Source organism: Neodiprion virginianus, chromosome 6, assembly GCF_021901495.1.
Source record: "Neodiprion virginianus isolate iyNeoVirg1 chromosome 6, iyNeoVirg1.1, whole genome shotgun sequence".
Lineage (NCBI taxonomy): Eukaryota > Metazoa > Arthropoda > Insecta > Hymenoptera > Diprionidae > Neodiprion > Neodiprion virginianus.
Window position 1 is genome coordinate 25548158 of NC_060882.1, and position 18467 is coordinate 25566624.

The 18467-nt window shown below is 41.2% G+C and overlaps 2 protein-coding genes across 5 annotated transcripts in view; both read left to right on the plus strand.

Moving 5' to 3' along the window:
* The window catches only part of LOC124307468 (dopamine receptor 2), a 77283-nt gene extending 63091 nt beyond the window's left edge, over positions 1-14192 (plus strand). Inside the window, exons 3-4 of one of the 2 annotated variants that reach the window (XM_046769133.1) lie at positions 12779-13215; positions 14055-14192. In XM_046769133.1, coding sequence (XP_046625089.1) covers positions 12779-12883 — 105 coding nt within the window. In that variant the 3' untranslated portion in view covers positions 12884-13215; positions 14055-14192. Of the gene's footprint in view, positions 1-4078; positions 5310-12778; positions 13216-14054 lie in introns of those variants that run through there. The other variant, XM_046769134.1, reaches the window with a different exon arrangement.
* A 2902-nt stretch (positions 14193-17094) lies between these two features.
* Positions 17095-18222, plus strand: LOC124307476 (39S ribosomal protein L51, mitochondrial). Of its 3 annotated transcripts, none has more exons than XM_046769148.1 (2): positions 17095-17197; positions 17587-18222. In XM_046769148.1, exon 2 carries the CDS (start codon positions 17588-17590, stop codon positions 18071-18073), a length of 486 nt encoding a protein of 161 aa, XP_046625104.1. In that variant the 5' UTR covers positions 17095-17197; position 17587; the 3' UTR covers positions 18074-18222. The 3 variants fall into 3 exon arrangements, with proteins under 3 accessions (XP_046625104.1, XP_046625103.1, XP_046625105.1); XM_046769147.1 differs by having other exon boundaries at positions 17150-17316; XM_046769149.1 differs by lacking the exon at positions 17095-17197 and adding an exon at positions 17332-17512.
* The last annotated feature ends 245 nt before the right edge of the window (positions 18223-18467 follow it).

Here is an 18467-nt window from a genome sequence, read left to right on the forward strand (position 1 = left end):
ACATTTGAATTCAAGCTCAAATTAGTCTGAAAATACGTCAACGCTTCAAGCATTAATGTTTCGATATACTGAAGCAAATATTGGCTTTATCGTTGAATACTATGATTTATGGTATTATAATTTAAACAAGAGTTAATATGTGAAAGCTTTTCAGTGTCGTCTTAAAAACTAATGTATTATGAATATGGATTATTACCTGTTATTGTCAACTTTTAAGGTGGTACGATTCATACCCTACTGATAGTCGACTATATTGTCTCGTTTTTAGGAAACGTTTAGAAAAAAAAAGGATTTTCCTCCTTTATCGTCAAATCGAAACTACGTTAAATTTTTTGGCGATTCGTAAATGAATGTACAATATATGAAAAATTGTTCCATATCATTCGAATGACGGATGAAATTTAAAAAATCAGACAGTCCAGTTTAATCACAGAATCCCAAGTAAATATGTAAGGAAACATTAGAGGATAAGTCTGAAAATCCTGTGGTTGAAATTTATTTTGATATAAAATACGATTGTTACGAAATTTTAATATCAACGACGGTAAATTTCGGCTTCCGAACATCGGAATTTCAGCATGGAATCCGGTAAAAAGCTAATTGCCAGAAATTAACGACTCGACGCGGTCTGAATAGCGGGAGATTTGGTGATACGCAAGCAAACGGTAATAATTCTCTCGAGTTACCACCCCCCACATGTGTGATTCTTCCGAGTTCGTTGCTGCATCAGCGAACGCTAGTCAGACTCGTGGTCAAGTTCCAGCTGTTCCTCTTTTAGATAAAATCACATGACCCGATTGCAAATACGTCGTCTGGGTTCTAGATGTCAAATTTTGATTTTTTCTACGTAACTAATAAATGAAAAAATATTTTTTTTTAGATAAAGTTTGTATTTGTAAAAACGAGAACGACATTTCAGATTTTAAGAAAAATCACCCATTTTTTCAAACATTTATTGTAATTCACAATTAAACAAACTTCAGTCTCGCATTCAGATCACTTTTATTGAAAAATATTAACTAACAACAAACTGCAAATGTAAAAGAATTAATAAACAATTAAAGTTCAACAAGGAATATTTTCGTACGGACTTTCTCGTATCAAACCCCAAACGTAATCTCCCGAAAACAAACTTTATAAGTAATAAATAAAGGTTTGGGGGAAATTTTTTTTTTCTTGACTTGTGCAACTTGACGACGAATTTCCATGGGATCCAACGTAACACAAAATTTGTAAAAATCGCCTCCAACGAAAGCGTCGTCGTTAACGACGCTGAGCACGCACGGCTGCGTAAAACAAGGTGAAAAACAGCAAACTATAAATCGTCATTACGATGTATAAGGTGATATATACTACGCCTCGTGGTTCGAGAGGCGGTGAAGAGGCTGACCACTAGTTTTCTATGGGGGACGTAAAGCGGGAACGAGTACGGGGTTAACCCGGGATTTATGGGGTGCCCCGAATGAGGCCTCGACATTTGCCGCGTCGATATTTGTCCCGAAGTTTCGGAGTTCAGGGATAATTACCGTCTAACGATGGCTGTCCCGTTTTGACGTCATCATGCTTCATAATTTCATTGTTCAAAGGTGCGAATTATCTTCCCTTGCCAATTCTTTGCGCTCTCACGGGGCTGCACGTTAAATCTACTCCCTTTTCGCGTGGTTTCGAAGGGACAGGGTGGCATAATCCACCATGGAAGGAAGGTCGTGACGGTCCAGCCAACCTGTCTCAAGAGACGAGATCTCGCATCGAAAGCAAATCAAATTCCTCTCACGAACCGGCTGCGAAAGCCATGTAAAAACAGAATATTTTTTTCAAACGTCAAGCGGTCCGTGCAAAACGACGAAATCTTTTGGTTATGGTTATTCACGTCCTTCGCGAGTACTCAGAACAATCTTCAACAAGCCCCTGAGAAGTGCTACCTAATTCTTTATTTAACGAAATTTCGTCGGATCATCAATGAAGCGAAGTGTTCATTTCAGAGTGTCGATGCGGCATCGATAATATCACGGGATAGTTTTCTTAGTCTAAAATCTGAATATTTGACCCAAATGAATGTTTTTATTAAAACCGTCGGTGTTAAAAAATGTCATCAAGGGGATAAAAAAGGTAATACATGCCCACACCCATATAAAGGGGAACAAATATACCGCGCGAAATGGGGGGGCGAATACACGCGGTGTAATCCTCCGTGTTCGTGCGTTCTCGAGTTCTCCCTTTCGGCGGATATTTTTTTCCTCGTTTTTTCCCCGATTTCATATCAGGCTATAGGTATAGATTATACGAACGATGACGAAGCCGGCCTCCAATTCTCTTCTTTCTGTATGATTTATTTTTGTCCATATTCCCGAGAACGATCCCGCAGGATGACTAATGCTTCGACGGTCCGTCGTTTCGTCTGGTCGCACAGCCGCTACTCCGAGTTTAACCTTTCCGCTCGTTTTTACATCTCTTCGGTGAATTCTTTCATCGGCTTGCCTTATTCTACATACTCGCACGTCTAGGTCACGCGACTGCAAGCTCGTACGTATACCTACGTCCTTATTTTTAATATCCTACATAATAATAATATAAATTTTTCGCACTACATGGAATCGATGTTTTACCACAATTTCACCCTCAAAATCGATTCTATCAATCTTTTTTTACATATTACACACCGGTTGATCTGATAAAAATGTAAATTAAGCCAAGCAGAGTTTTACGAAAACTCGCCGGAAAAGTCCGTAAATGGATTTGAAAAATTTTTCCCCCATGTAACGAGGACCTTGTGCAAACGACACGAGAAAGTTGATTGGAAAAAATTATTGGCGTCTGGATCGTGGCGATTGAAGAATAGAACGCGAGATAAGCACGACGTGCACGAGTTATCTCGTCTGGTACCTTACATGACTCGCGTCATCTGCAGGAGACATCGCTCGTCAATATCTCGTTAGTTGGCGTTTTACCAAGCTAAATAGCCGCATGGCCAATTTCAAGACGGTGTAAATCACAGTGGGAGCGAAGCTGTCTGAAATAATTTTTTTACGCGTGATTAATTTCTTCCTTTAATCCCACTTGAGCCTTTTCAATTAAATCGGAAACACCTTGATCCGGCGATAATTTCACAAATACAAAGCACAGGCGATATGAAACAGAGAGACGAGCCCAGCAGCAAAAATTAAGGAGAGATCGTCGGGGTGACGGTCGGGTCAGGTTGGAAGATAATTAACATTTTCGCCGCAGCATTTGCTTTGGAATCGTAGCCGAGTGAGCGAAGTTTGCGGGAATGAGGCGGATGAATTCCGGCGGTCGTTCGTCGACGGCGTTGTCGCGGGACCGGAAATTGCCACTCTTTCGGTTCAACGGTTATTTAACGGGTACAGATGAGAGAGCCTGCAGTAGGATATTTTGGGGAACGGTACTAAACTCGGGGGGTAATAAACGATTGAAATTCCGGTCGAGACGACGTGGCCGTCTTGCCACGGTCGACGGTAAATGTTAATACACGCGTCGTAACGTCCCGTTATTTATCCGGGACTCGTGATTTACGAGTATGCAGCTTCTCCGACGTTTCTTTGATTAATTGCGTCGAACATCGGCTGCAGGACAAGTCTTGGAATAATCTGCCCGCAACGATCTTACGTATTGTCATTGAATTTCAATCCCGCCCTTGTTGCTAACCACGTGACTTCCGGCCCCTAAGGAACAACACGAACCCACTAATCACTGCATCAATCACCCAACCCCTGTATTCCGTGATCCGGATCCTGTCGATGGTCAAATTTCAGGAAAACATTGCCACTAGCATGAAGATCACGTAACGCGACAGTTACGGTGCAAAATTTCAAGTAATACCGACGATGACGAGGATGATATCGGCGGATCATATATACCGTGCAAGTCATTCGTTCGTTCGTTCATTCATTCGTTCGTTCGTTCACCAAGTTCCGACAACAGTCAACAATCATCCCATGTCGCATAACTGCAGTTCTAATCGAATAACGATACTTTATATCCTTTGGCTCGTTCTGTTTCTCTGCAATTATCCAGCATTGAGACGGACGCCTGTTTACTACCCAGTAAATTGCTTTTCCAGAAATTATCCTCGAGGAAATACTGCTCGACGTATTCGCTCCACCAGGTCCGCAGCAGCCGAGAGAACTCTTGCGAACAGACCTACATTTAGACGGCGTGTTCTACGAGTTGCTCATCGCGCCGTCATATCTGCGTCCGTTCGTTCCCCGATTCCCTTCTCGCCCCTATCCATACCTCAAGTGGAGGTTGAGTCTGGCGGAGGTTCTTTTTTTCTTCATTTTCCCAACCCTGTTACGAGATCACCCGAGGACTCGGGGTGGCAGGGTGTAGAACAATACGAGGCGGCATTAATCGCGAAAAGAATTAACAGAGATCAATCGATCGAAGCAAAGACGCGGCGAAGAGATTTTGCAGAGACGTCAATCTTCGCTAGCTTTTCCGTGTAACCAAAGAGTTCAAACTTATTGTTAGCTAAGCGGAGAGAGATTGTGTGCAACCCTATTTGTCGCAAACTGACAATGCTTATGCATACGAGATTAATTGACCGCCTTGCAATTAGAGATCCTCTGTACGTAGTATTGACCCGTGAGTCCCTGCTTGACCCGAAGCCACAAGTATTTAGAGCATCGACGTGTCATTGCAACGGTATTATAACATACACCCTGCCACTGATTGATGTAATCCTCAAATTTAGCCGCTTGTTCATAGGAAGTAAGAACGGCAAGAAGAAGAAGACGAAACACAGACAAGGAAGTCAAGTTAGAATCATGAATTCGAGTCTCGTATTGATCTACTCTCGGCGCGGATGTCTCAGGGGTTTGTAGCTTTGAAGCTCGATACCTCTGTTGAACAAAAGGGTAGGCCAAAATTTGAAAACTTTTTCAAAAGCTCAGACTTTTTCCCGTTAAATGTTTTTTTCTTTCTTTCAAATCTTGCGCTACTTTTCTTTCAACAGGAATATCGAGCTCCAAAGCCACGCGCCCAAGTTTTTCACGCGTTTATCGTCTTAAATCAATCTATTGTCGAGTGATCTAGAATTGATCTCAATAATCGGCACTGTTTGAAAGGAATAACATGCACGCATCTATAGTTGTAATATTCAGACAAAAATAAAAATGAAAACTGTCACACGTAATATTGTATAACCCGTGTCGTTACATACTTATATACGTACATACTTCTTCTAGACAGTAATATGTAACGTGAATTCTGTCGATATTTTATCAACCGTATATAACTCAGTTATACTATAAAGCTAAATGAATTTTTTTACACACTGAAAATTTTTCCACGTTTCTATCGTGAACATACATACATATATATATACGATATATACATACTATATTATATACATAATTATAACCGTCGAAGAATAGATAAAAATAATTCGTGTATACAGACGAGACTGCATATCATTATGATTTACGTTAGAAACCAATGATTCGTAAATCCCCTGTAATATTACTTGACTATGTTTAACGACCTACGAAAGTCCGTATCCAATATAAACGAGAAACCAGCATTAAGGTACGTCACTGTTCCCTATTCGCTAGTCTGTTCAGAGTTTGCTGTCCCACTCTCTTCTTTATCCAAGCCATGCACTGATCCAGACTTGATACGATGCACCAACACAGAAACGCCAATACCATCAACGACAAATCGAAATTGATCGAACGCATGCAAGTCAATAGTCTCAAGTCACATCACCTACACCGCTACTCGCCTCAGTAAACACACTCGATACCGAAACAATGTCCACCACTGTTTGTCCGTATGATAGTAGCTGAGTGCTCGTACTACAGTAACTGCACATCATGCAACGAAGTAGAATGTAGAGCATCGTAGAACATTGTTATTTGTATATGTGTTGAGACGTAGTGAGAACTTTCGTGACGGGAATGTCCGATCGTTGTACTTCTTGGTTCGTTAGTTGCACAATTTTTTGTTGATATGCCGATTTTAAAAGTGTTTCACACCCGAGAAACGTCTGAGAGTGAATGAGAGTAAAGACGCGTGTTATCGACGAGAACGTGACTCGGAACGGAGAAAATAAAAGCGAAATGAAAATTTAAACACTGCAGGAAAATTCATTTCACCTCATGAAAAAAAGAAAATTTAATTTATCGTTTCTCCCGGTCCTGCCTACCTATTTTTTGTAAATCATGGGGCTTTCGAAACTTCCTCGAATGGAAAAACGCGGACGCGGTATCGCCTGATGAAAAGAAATATTCGTATATCTCAGAAAACTTTCAGCCCTACAGAGCTTTCGTTTTTTCATCGGCAGTCTCTTTTCATAAAAACGTTCCATCTCCTTATCCGCGGTAAATCAATACGTATAATATTCTGTACGGAAACAGGGCAAATCCTTTGTTTCCATTTTTTTAACTTCAAACTTCTCCGTATCCAGAAGGAAAAAGAAGTTTAAATAATTACCCCGGAAGTAAATAGTCGAGGTTACGCTTGCACCTGACGTTTACAGGTGTAGATCAAGAATCACTTTCGACCACTTTCAGAAAAACGTCTGAAAATGTGTGTGTGTGTGTGTGTGTGGTAAGACTTTTTACCCAACGTCACTTCGAGAACGGGAAAACGGTTTTTCATGATTTTATTCGGTACTAAGTTTCCGTGAAAAATTTCCGAACAAATTCGAAGTCTCGGGTGTTGACGTGCTGCAGATTCAAGGAGTTTCAAGAGCTCGGGAGGCTGGGACTAGCAGCTAGAGTGCCATGAGACGCTAAAGTGGAACCGGGGGAATACGAAGCGCCATCGCCAATTTCAAACACATGAAACTCTATTTTCCTGGTAGAGTTGAGCTTTTTCCAATTCTAGGAACTCCCAAGAAAATCCGAGGCAGCTATCATATCGTGTTAAGGTACATCGTATGCGTGAATGTAGCCGACCGACGCCACTTGGAGAATACTAAACCGAGCGAAAATGTACGCAACCACTTTCCGCTTTCGCATCCAGCAAAAACAAACGGAAGGAGAAAACGTTAAAACAAAAAAGAAAACGGGAAAATTGCTCTTTCGCTGCGTCATTCCCAGACTAGCCGGATCTCTTTTATGAATTTTTCTTGAAAACTCTGGTCTGTCACACAGGTGGTCTCGACGGTAAACAATAAATCACCTCGTGTTGGGTTGTCGCAGTTTATTGTTCGGGTTGTCAGCCGTCAGACCACGTTGGGAGATAACAGAAAATATCCTTTAAAGCGAGTCGAGGTGGTGGATGGCTCGCGTGACCTGACCTAGAAAACCGATTCATGTAATCGCGAACCGCTGAGGAAGCGATCTATTAGCAAAGAGTCGATATAACATATCGATTGGAAAATAAGGTTGTTAACGGCCTACCAATAGACTCGCAACAACAATGTGGATAATAGGCCTCGCTAATAACTTGAAAACTTCAAGTATTCAATTGGGGGCGAAGTCAATCTATCCGCGTCTATTGCGCATTCGAATACTCAGAGTAGCATGTTTATTCCAATGACGACAACATCACTCGGTAATCTCACACGTTTTCCCTTCGTTAACTTTTCTGAAATCTAACCGGCGACGTCTATGCCGCGTGTGGGTAAATGATATTGGTATAGTTTATCCGGCACATAACCGGTCGCTACGATTACTTTTTCTAAATGTATTTACCACCCTGGTTACCCTGATGGCGTAACTTCTGGTATCAGATCCCCAGGAGGCCAGCCCGCGAATCCCGTGCTCCGTATAGACTTACCCTCGTTTCCTGGTTAACAGCAAATTGATTTCACCGTGCAAGTCATCCCAATCGACACGCTGATAGCCGTTGATTCTCGCGACGTCTCACTGTCCGCGTATTTATGCCTAGACACACTTTCCTATAGAACTTAGTACTTGCTAGCGCGCCGTTCGGAGAAATACTGAGAAGATATTGTCGGCTCATCCGGCTAGCCGAACGTGGCGCTGAGTACATAGGTCATGTCGTGTTTACACTTACCTACCCGGTTCTCACCCCTTTTTTCTACTACATATCGTTCATTCGTCTTACTCCGGCGGGTGACGGTCTCTATTCAAACGAATCGAGCAACTGAACTTAATTATTTTATTTTATTCGAATGACACACGGATAAGGAAAATTAAAGGCTAACCGGAATAATGAAAACCAATTGAAATTCGTGTATCGTGAACAAAGGTGTACTTTGATCGTCGCAAATAACGCTTACTCAGCACCTTCCAGTCGGCATAATTTCAACTATTCCGGCGAACAATGGTGATCGTTATTTCGGAGAACATGTCGCAGAGCGCGTAATTAAAAGTTCACCCTAGTCCCGGGGACCGGGTTTCGAGTTGCGCAAGTAACGTGACGGGCCGTCCTCGTTAACGTCGACTCTACAAGATTTGGTAAATTGCAGGATATCGCGGCTTGAACTGAGTTTCGGTTCTCCACCGGGTTATCCGAAAGGGTTACAGGGGGCATAATTCACGGAAACGTACCGCGTGACCCGCGTTATTGCGTTTGCGGGCAAAGTTTGCCGTCTGCACCGCGTGTAGCATACCGTGCGGAACACGGTTCGAAACGCGAGTACGAAACCGGCACGGTGTGAATTTCGACAGTGCAGAAGTCCGTCCGAAAAACAAGAGCGTCCGCGGGGTTGAGTTACGAGCGGTTGCCACCGGAAGACGTATACGCCAACCGGAAATGGCCGGGCGAGATGCCGCGGGTCACACTTCTCGCGCATGCACAAATACATACGAATGCCCTTCCGCAAACTCCTGCAAACGTTTCTCCGCGGCAATTACAGTTATATAGGTACATTTTTATTTCACCGCTTCCTTTGTTGTTTCTCATCGCGAACCGTGCGTTAACTTTTTATATTTTATCGTCTCGTAAATGAGGCGATATACACGTGGAAAAGTAATGCGTACCGTAAAAAACGCATCCCGACCGAAGGTGGACGCTTTGTCGCCGTTATGTGCGAAGTTAGCGGCCGATATGCACCTCGAGAAACGATGGGAAATCCTTCTCGTTTCCGTAAATCGATCGATCACCTACAGCCAAGAAAACGTCCGCTGTCTCCCCGATATTTTTTTCACGATAACTTGCTCAGTTTTCCGCACTGCCGATACGGCCGGATGCAAACACAACTTTGAGACCATTTCCTGGACGCGATTGCATCCGCCAATCGTACCGCCGATCATCCGTACTCATATCGTACCGGTGTAAGGGATTTCCTTTAATTTTTTTCGCCTCTTGGTTCCTGCAACTAGTTCGGAAGCACTTCAACCAGGCTGTATGTATGAGGTTCTGATTAGAAACTTGATCCGTTTCGGTGGTAACTCAAGCCTGCAAATTGACGCCGTATTCTGCAGCGTTAGATGAACATTGTTCTAGTATATGGCGAGGTCATGCGATTCGAACTTCTGACCCAAGGATACGAAGACGAATAAGAGAGGAACGAGATTCTGGCTATGACCGCCTCCGGTCGCCGAGCTCGTATTATTCTCTCCATTAATTGCCGTCTTAGAAGTGATTGACGAAAGATTAGCGACGTATCACGGATATTGCAGTGCATAGTCAACGCTGCAGCTCAGTGTCTTCGCTCCGCGTCGCGTGCAGTTACACGTTTTATGCTCTTAATAAACCCTGTGACTGGGTTAATACGCGGTTCAAGATTTTATCACCACTATAGCTGGACGACACTGACTTATTACTACAGTAATAAAAGTGACAATGGGTCCGTTGGTCACAGGCAGATAGCGGACGCATTCAACGCACCCCATCCATCGGCTGGTATGCACCATGCTCCGCTATCTGCCGTGGTAACCTTATAGAAGCTCCGAATCAGCGATGATTTCACCATGTGATGATTACGCGACGTTCGTTTACTTGTGATTTCCAGTTGTTCGTGAAAAGTGACATAATTGTGCTATGCGCGAATGGTCGAATTCTCATCTTAACATGAAGATGTTGGTATCCCGCGGCTTTAGCATCGCAGCCAGGCTTGCACTGAGAGAAATTTTTAGTTCCGGTTACCGCTCAGTCCTTAACTATTTTCATTTTCTACCGCAATCGAAAAATATAATTCCAGGTATAAAATGAAAATTGGTTTTGTAGCTGTTACCGGAAAGTCTAGTATCCGTTACTCTTCTTTCTCAGTACGATCACTGTTACTATATTGTTTTGCTACTGTTGCGAAAATTCAATGCTTGTGCAACAATAAATTGACGTTAAAGCCTCGTTTAGCTAAAAAAGTAGAGTAAACCTCATAAACTGATTTTGCGTTGCAATTATAAAAAAAAAGGATCGACAATAGCGCAAAATGATTACGCGTACCTCGTTTTTCGTAATTCAAACGATATTCAAACAATTTTTTTTAACGATACCTGTTTTACTCAATTTCTCTAGTTACTATGACAAATGAAATTTTTCTCAGTGTGGAATTATCTGTCGTTTTTTCACGCCAGTGACATTTTTTCACGCGTGCAGAATGTGGATCTAGATCAGAGATCTGTGAGGGAAGGATTCTCTGCCACCATTTCGAGGTCCTTGAGCTGCGAGCCCTGCGAAAAGTGCTAAAGAATTGTTCGAGAAAAGGTCCTTTGAATTGTAAGCTTCAAAGCAACAAGATTCTATACATAAACGAAAAACGCGTCTCTCAGGGTGTGGGACGGAATGACACTCAAGGGCGTGAATATACTGATGAAAGGGTCGAAAAGTCGGAGCAACGATCAGACGGAAGAAAATTTGGTGGCTTTTTTCGGTATCATTTCAGAATAGAGTGTTAGGATTATTCGGGTTCCAAACTATGGAGAGAATATCACCCTTGTAGTAAATAATGATGGAACAAAAGGACATTAATAATACCTAGTACCGTCTCTGACTCGAAAACGATAAAATGATACATCGTAATAACAAGTATAGCAAATCGTGCAACAATTAGAAGCGAAGAAGCGAACTTGTATCACGCATTGGAATTGAATACGAGTAGCATTTGTGTGGACACGAATGAAATTGCTGTTGGATCGAAGTCTAACGGAAATCAAACTGTGATGTGGCGATGCCGAAAAACTTTCCACCGACTAATGTAACATCATTTGGGAAAAGTTAGTTCATACGGATAGAAAATATGGGAATCGATAGATAAATACGATGTTTAAAAATTATTATTTGTGGATTTGGAATAAGCTAATTGAACGTTGGCTTTTCTTCTCAAGTATGAATGGTCGTTGGTTTTGAAAAAAAAGTAAACTTAGGTATTAAGCGACTTTTGGAGCAAAAAAATGTTCGACTCAGGATGGATTCAAACGAGTCGTTGTAGTGACTATTTGAATGAATATCGTATTTCTCGGTTGTACTTTTTGATCCGTTGTTCGCAGCGACTCGAGACTGCTCGGAATCGATTCCTCTCGCAAAATCACGTCGAAATTTGGTTGATCTTGCTCGATCTTCTACGTTGTCCTCGATCGAGGAGATAATATAGGTACTTACTTATCGTAGAGAAATTCATGCCTGTTTTTTGTAGTTGATTCTACAAATTAATGTCGATTCGTCCGATTATTATAATATCTCTCTTTCTATGCATTCTGTGTTACTTTCTCTTCAACTATATTTATCTTCACGTATACCCGAGTAGGTGTCGAGTGACAATTCATGTTCTATAAAAATTTTTCAATGTTCCTTCTCTCTCATATATTTATAACCATGAATATTGTATTACGTGTTTGAAAAAATTGTTGGTATCTGTATTTCCGAGATTGTTCTCTGCTTGCAATTGTCCTAGTTTGAAAACGTCGAATTATTAATTTCGGCAGAAACAACTGATCCATAACGCGTGCAACGTGGCGACCTGCTTCGTTTACACACTTTTCACGAAAGTCAAGCATCTCGCGCAGATCTTTCGTACGTACGAATTTCTGCAAAAGCTTTAAGTAGTTCGCCTTAGTTACCGTTACTGCGGACCCAGATCGTCATAACCATACGAATCCGGAAGAAAATATCTATTGAACGGCAAAACTGGCGAATATAGGCTCATGGCTTCGAAACATCGATACACAGAGACCGCGCGACGCGAAAGCTCCAGCGCAACGAACCAGTCACACTAACGCACGCAACGTCCCTCTGGAAAACAATAGTAAATTTAATAACTAGCAGAACCGCACAGCTTGCTCGTCAATGGAAACCAATCACGCACCTCAACGATGTAACTCACCGTCAAACCCTCTTATTCGCATCCTGTACTGCGAACGCAGCGGGATTTGGCACAAGTTGTCCCGGCGTGACCGCCGCGTGCGTTTATTAACTTTGCCACCCCATTGCGAGGGCACGGTGTGCAGATAAACACGCACCCTGCGGTTACGTGCACGTACCATAACGGACAGCAATAATCTCCTCGACACATCTCGTCCCACCGGAATGCACCGAGCTATTTTAATCAAATTTAATCGAACCGCGGTTAACTTTGGACTTTCAATCGCTCCACGTTGGAAGCCAGTCTAGCCATCCAACGAAACGCGCGTAAATTTAACGAAAAGTTTTCAAAGCACAAGGTTGACATCCGCAGAAAAGCCAATTTCACTGTTTTCCAGTAAACATAATCCTAACGCAACTCGATCGAATCTGTATAAAACTCTAAATTCGCAAAAGTCACAGCGTGAGTCCCAATTCTGGTATTCCTGATATTCAGAAAGGACAATTTCTGCCCAATGTCTTTATCCTATACACGACCTGTGCCGACCCCATAAAGAAAATACGCTATTTAGATTCTTGACCACTGCAAAACTGTCTGTTACAGTACACCGCTGGAATGGGGACCGGGGGACCAGCGAGCAGCGTGAGCTACAGCAGCGTGAGCCAAAGCAGCGACGGAACGGGGCCGACGACGGTCGGGGGCATGTGACGTCACGCAGGGGCCCGATCAGGGCCGCGACGCGACCGGGCCATCCGCTTCCGGGACACGTGATTGTAGGCCGACCCGGGACCGCGGACGACGTTCTCGATGTCCAAGGTTAACTCGGGCAGGACGATGAGCCCCCGTCATCGGCGTCGTCAGCAGCTTTCGAGGCATTCGCCGATGCTGATAGAGATCATGATCGACATCCGCGCCCTTGAACGACGATATTCAAGGAGATCATCGTCCCTCGGACAGGTTCACAGATGCGCCGAATGGACCATGACGCTTCCTTGACGCGACACCCTCTCCAAAGCCCGGTCCGAACCGCTGGATATCTTGTAAATATATCATTCAAAGACGGACGATCTAGTTATTCGGTCTTAGCCGCGGGGGAAAATGAGGGTGTGATTTACTCCGGATCTCTGATACCGATCAGGATCTTACGCGACTGAACAAAGATCGTAGAAGTATGTGTGTCCCTCGATTCATTGCTCGTAAAATACCACGCGGATATAAAATATTTAGTTCTGTCCTCGTAAGATCTGCATCTGTCAGCTGCGTCATCCGTAACCGCGCCGATCGTTAAGTGTCGATGAATATGAGACGAGAAGCGTTTCAGGATTTTTCGACACCGGTAAGATGGTGATAAAACTCCGTTGTCAAAAAGTTTTACCACGTATACCTATATACACCTTTGGCCGAGCTATTTTCTTCAAAGATACCCTCGGATTTATCCGATGTTTTTGATTTACGATCCCCTGATGGTCTCCCGGAACGTATTGCGGTGTTTTATTTCATTCGCAGACACTAGAATTGCGCGAATTTTTCTCACCCTCGATCGAACGTTCGTGTCAATAGTCAATTTTACAATTATACCCTCATTCATCCTTTACTTCATCAATAACTCCGTTACAGCACGTATTACTCTTACGAACTAAAGACGACAATTCTCGCAAAATTTATCAACCGCATTCTTCACACTCCGTTTACACATATTATGCGAAATTGCTCTCGCTTACCGCGTATAGTCGTTTCTTCAGTTCTGGAGCGATGTTTATGAGGAGTTATAAATCAGTCCCACCCCCGAGCCAGGGGAGCATGGGGCTCGCATTTTGTTTAAGATCCACGGCATTGTTCATCCGTTGTAATCCTGCAGAGTTTGCAACTATTCCGTTAGGTACCTGCAGATGTTCCGGGTCCGTTCTCCGTTCTCTACGCACGAAATATCTCCGAGCGTAACTTGATGGAATCTGAATCATCCCTCAAGAAGGAACGGCTGTCTCAGCCATTGGTCCTGCAGGATACCAATGGGGAATTCCTCGGGGCAGAGAAGCTGGTTGGACAGTTGACGGGCTGGCATATTTACTGCAGTCTACGCTTCGCCCACTGACATTAATTCCACTCTGACTTTGCCACGAGCGCTGTATGAGTAGAATTCTCGAATCCTTCCGCAGCTGCGCAGCCTCTATCTTTTCCATATTCCGACTTACGTGGCTCTGAAATTGCATTTCAATTACTTCCATTCGTAAGATAAAAAAAAATGTTGTATTGGATTACTTATAATCTGGAAGATGTTAAATCGTTGTTATCCTCATTTATGTTGGTAACCTTTCATTTTTGATGATATTATAAAATGCAGGTCAAGGTTTAGGTAATGTGACATTTTCGCGTGAAATGAAAATGTTTGAAAGCTTACGTTATACTTTCGCCGGTATATGCAATGGATTCATGATTGGAATACTGTTAGAACGAAGCTTCTGTAGACTGAAAAACTTTACAGAGACACCAGATGTAGCTCGGTTTTCCATTCGCTTCCGTCTCCGTTGCATGAGATTGGCAGTTTTCAAAGTGAAACCACTTGACCACGTTCTGTTTGCGATTCTGTGAATTTATATGCATAAATTTTATTGCAAGGTTTTCTTGGCAGTTTAAGTAATGCTAAAGTTTCTAGGAGACCTCGGATACAAGTGGAAGTGATTCTATATACGGTGAAAATAATTCAAATCACGGTCGAGAACATCGACGAATTTTACAGCCTTTTAAAACTTATCTAATAAGTCGTATGAATCATAAATTCGATAACGCAAAAGTTGGGATTGAAAGTTTCGCAAGTATCCTACAGGCTTGAACTTGACTTCGCAGCAAGTTACATTGTTTGTTTATACCTACTTATAATATCATGGTTTGCGTACTTTTTTCCCCAATTTTGCATGCAAATAACTCCTCCTCGAACTTTTGCCCACTTACAAGGATTTGGACCATTTCTCAACCAAATAACTAGCGGAAAATAACTGTTCTACTTTTTTATAATTTCATATGCGAAGCAGTTTTCTTTTGGTCAAAACTCAAGCTGTACATATATAAATATATAATTAAAAAAAAAAGTTCCATCTCAGTTTGTAATTATGCATTACTACGTCACATTATTCGTGCATGAACTCATTTATTCTTCACGACTTTAACAAGTTGTAAATACGTGCCAAAGGGCAACCTATATAGCTCAAGTAATAAGTGATTATTAAGTAATAAGTTATTAGTAGGTTAATTCGAATATAGGTAAATATATGTATTAAAAATTTAGTTGAATATGAAAAGTGACGTATCCAAATTACCGATTCGCGGTGATACTTCGAAAGGTTTATTTGTATTTAATATATATATATATATCTTCACTGTACAATGTACGGAAATTTTTGAAATGTTTATTCATGCCATACTTGTAATATTATGGTATATATACTACATAGACCGTTACGTGACATACCTTTCGGAATCGACCATGGAAAGATGCCATGCTGTATTTAAGAGCGAAATTCGGTGGCGTATTAAAATTTTAAATTGCTTCTCTGAAACGTAGCACCATATTATATGCATGTATAGTTATTTCCTACCGCGACAAATGAAACGTTTATACACTGCATATATATGGAACGATTCTTGATATAGAAATCTTGTGCTTGTACATACATCACGTAAACATGTAGAGAGATTAAATAATAAATGAATAAGAACGTCTGGTCAATCTAATACTGAATCAATCGTAGACTGATAATTACGTAATTAAACATATAGTTATTTAAGAATAATTTGTATTTAAACGACAGATACAATTATTGTAACTATATATTGGCTACTTGATATATACATATATGAAATATTTCATCCCCCTCGACTGCATCGTATGTTATATAATCCGTATATGAAAATTGTAAATAAAAATCACTCTACTACTTTATTCTATAGGCAGTATACTTAGGCAATTAATTAAACTTTCAATTGTACGAATTCTAAGATAAGAAAATACACACACCACGCGTAAAATCATTACTCGAATCGTAATAATGAATATATCTCTCGATATGATGTCCTTTATAATAAATATATCAATAATGTAATAAAAATAGTTTCCAAGATATTCTATACACATACTTTTCTACTGTCTTCCTAAACGATCGTTACTATCCAAGAATCCTTTACCATCCTACAACGGGACGTGTTTCAAAATTTCACTCGTTTTCAAACAAGTTTCACACCTTTCCTCATTCGTGAGTTTTGTTATTCTTAATACAGGCGAAATAGAGAACAAATGCAATATCATTCCTCGCCAATCGAGTATCAATAACAATGGTGCATTTTTTAATTTCAAATAAACATAAACATGTGCAAATATCGTTTTCATGCGAAAAAGTCTCAGTTTGCCGATAAAATGCACTGGCCTCGAAAATTTAACGTAAAATGAAGCATGAAGAATTGATTTTCTGTATCAGCCCTCTTTTTGCTAACGATGAAAATATCGATCATGTATCTTAGACTTATAAGTACGTCAGTTACATACCTAGGTATAAGTACCACTGCATAATTTCATCCCGTTATTAGAACTCCTTCGGCTGTTTTCTTATTGTTTATATCGAGCACTGATTTCTAACTCAATCGCGTACATGTGTGTTGCAGGCGTATTCAAATAATATTATTTTTGTCGAGTGACCGAGGTGCAATTACATTAACATTGTTGAATTTGGCTGAAATGAATTGCCTGAAATGAATTTGCACAATTACGAAAGGTTTACGGCGTCTACACGGAGATACACGCAAATTTAAATCGATCGTCATTTCGTAGTCACAATAACATCACGTGACGGTAGCGATAGTCTTTTCGTCTTTACGTACCGACCGTTCACCGACTTCAGTTTTGCGACGCAGAGAGCGCTGCTTGACGGTGAATTTAATAATAATAAATAAATCTAACGGAACTCTCCATACCCACTAGGCCAGCAGTCTTTATTACGATCTTTGATACATTTTCAGAGAGCGCAAACTGAGGTAGGGTTTCACGCAAACGTTCACGGCAAGATTCTTTCTGCTAGAAATTCTTTAAAATGAACTAGCAACAATTGAACAATTTTCGAAGTTTCAACACACGCGATCAATTATCAAACAAGGTAACTGACCAATGTTATTTCTTCGCCAAGACTTTTTACACCTGACGTTGACCGGATGAAAATGCGGTTGTTTTCAAAGAAATTTGAAGGTTAGGTCAGGTTAGGCTCTGCTTTTGAATCATGTAAATTTTCGGCACAACAGGAGAGTAAAAATTATCTAACGAAATCAATATTCTGTAATCGAATCAGGTCACAGGTAATTCGAGATTTTGGATCCTTCGATGATATATCTCAAGGCGAGTTTCAGACTTTACGAACTTTTCATTACAGCATGTCGTGGATAACGAATAGTATTTGTTTGGCGGTACGATCTTGGACACCGCACGTGACTGCTGTACGTTTTCGCTACCATGCTGAGAGAAGAGCGTTGGCTCGAATACCTCGTTATGGTTACGAGGATAGCGGAACGCGTAGAGGACTGCTGCCGCACACGGGAGAAGGTAAAAAATTACCGATGCCAGATTACAGGCCGAAAGATTTGTGGATAGAAAAGAGGGCTTTATTCGGACAAAACGACTATATAGACATTTTGGGAAATGATAAACTTCACCCGACGAGGATTCTGTACAAGGTACCCTCCTGGTTGAGAGGCGTCAGCGGTAACGAATACCAAGTCTTGTTGCGAAAGAGAAAAATGCTTCGACATGGTATATATCCGATAGCTCGGCCAACCAAATGGAAGGAGTTGCAGAAAAGAATAGCTTATTTGTATAGATTCCTGAATCGAAAGACAAAAACTGGTTTCTCAACCAAGTAGAATGGTACGACATATATTTGTATAACTGTAAAATTAATTAGATTGAAATATTTAATAAATAAAAAATCAAAATATGATAAAAAAAAAAACTATTTCGACGGTCTCTTGCTCATTTCCCTAATTTTGAATCAGCGTTACTAGGGTGTCAACTGATGGTAGACATCTGGTCAAAATCACTGAAAGGTTTGCGGCTTTCAAAATATTGGTAATATTTAAATTCGTAGCTCAAAAACTATATTCTTATGCCAAAATAATGAATGAATATTTCGGTAATTTAGACTGATTGATATTGGATTGAAAAAATCTTAGATTTATGAAGTATCGATATGCACCCTGATCACGCCTATTTACCTTAGACCTGTACAATTACTAATAATTCTCAACCGATTGATGA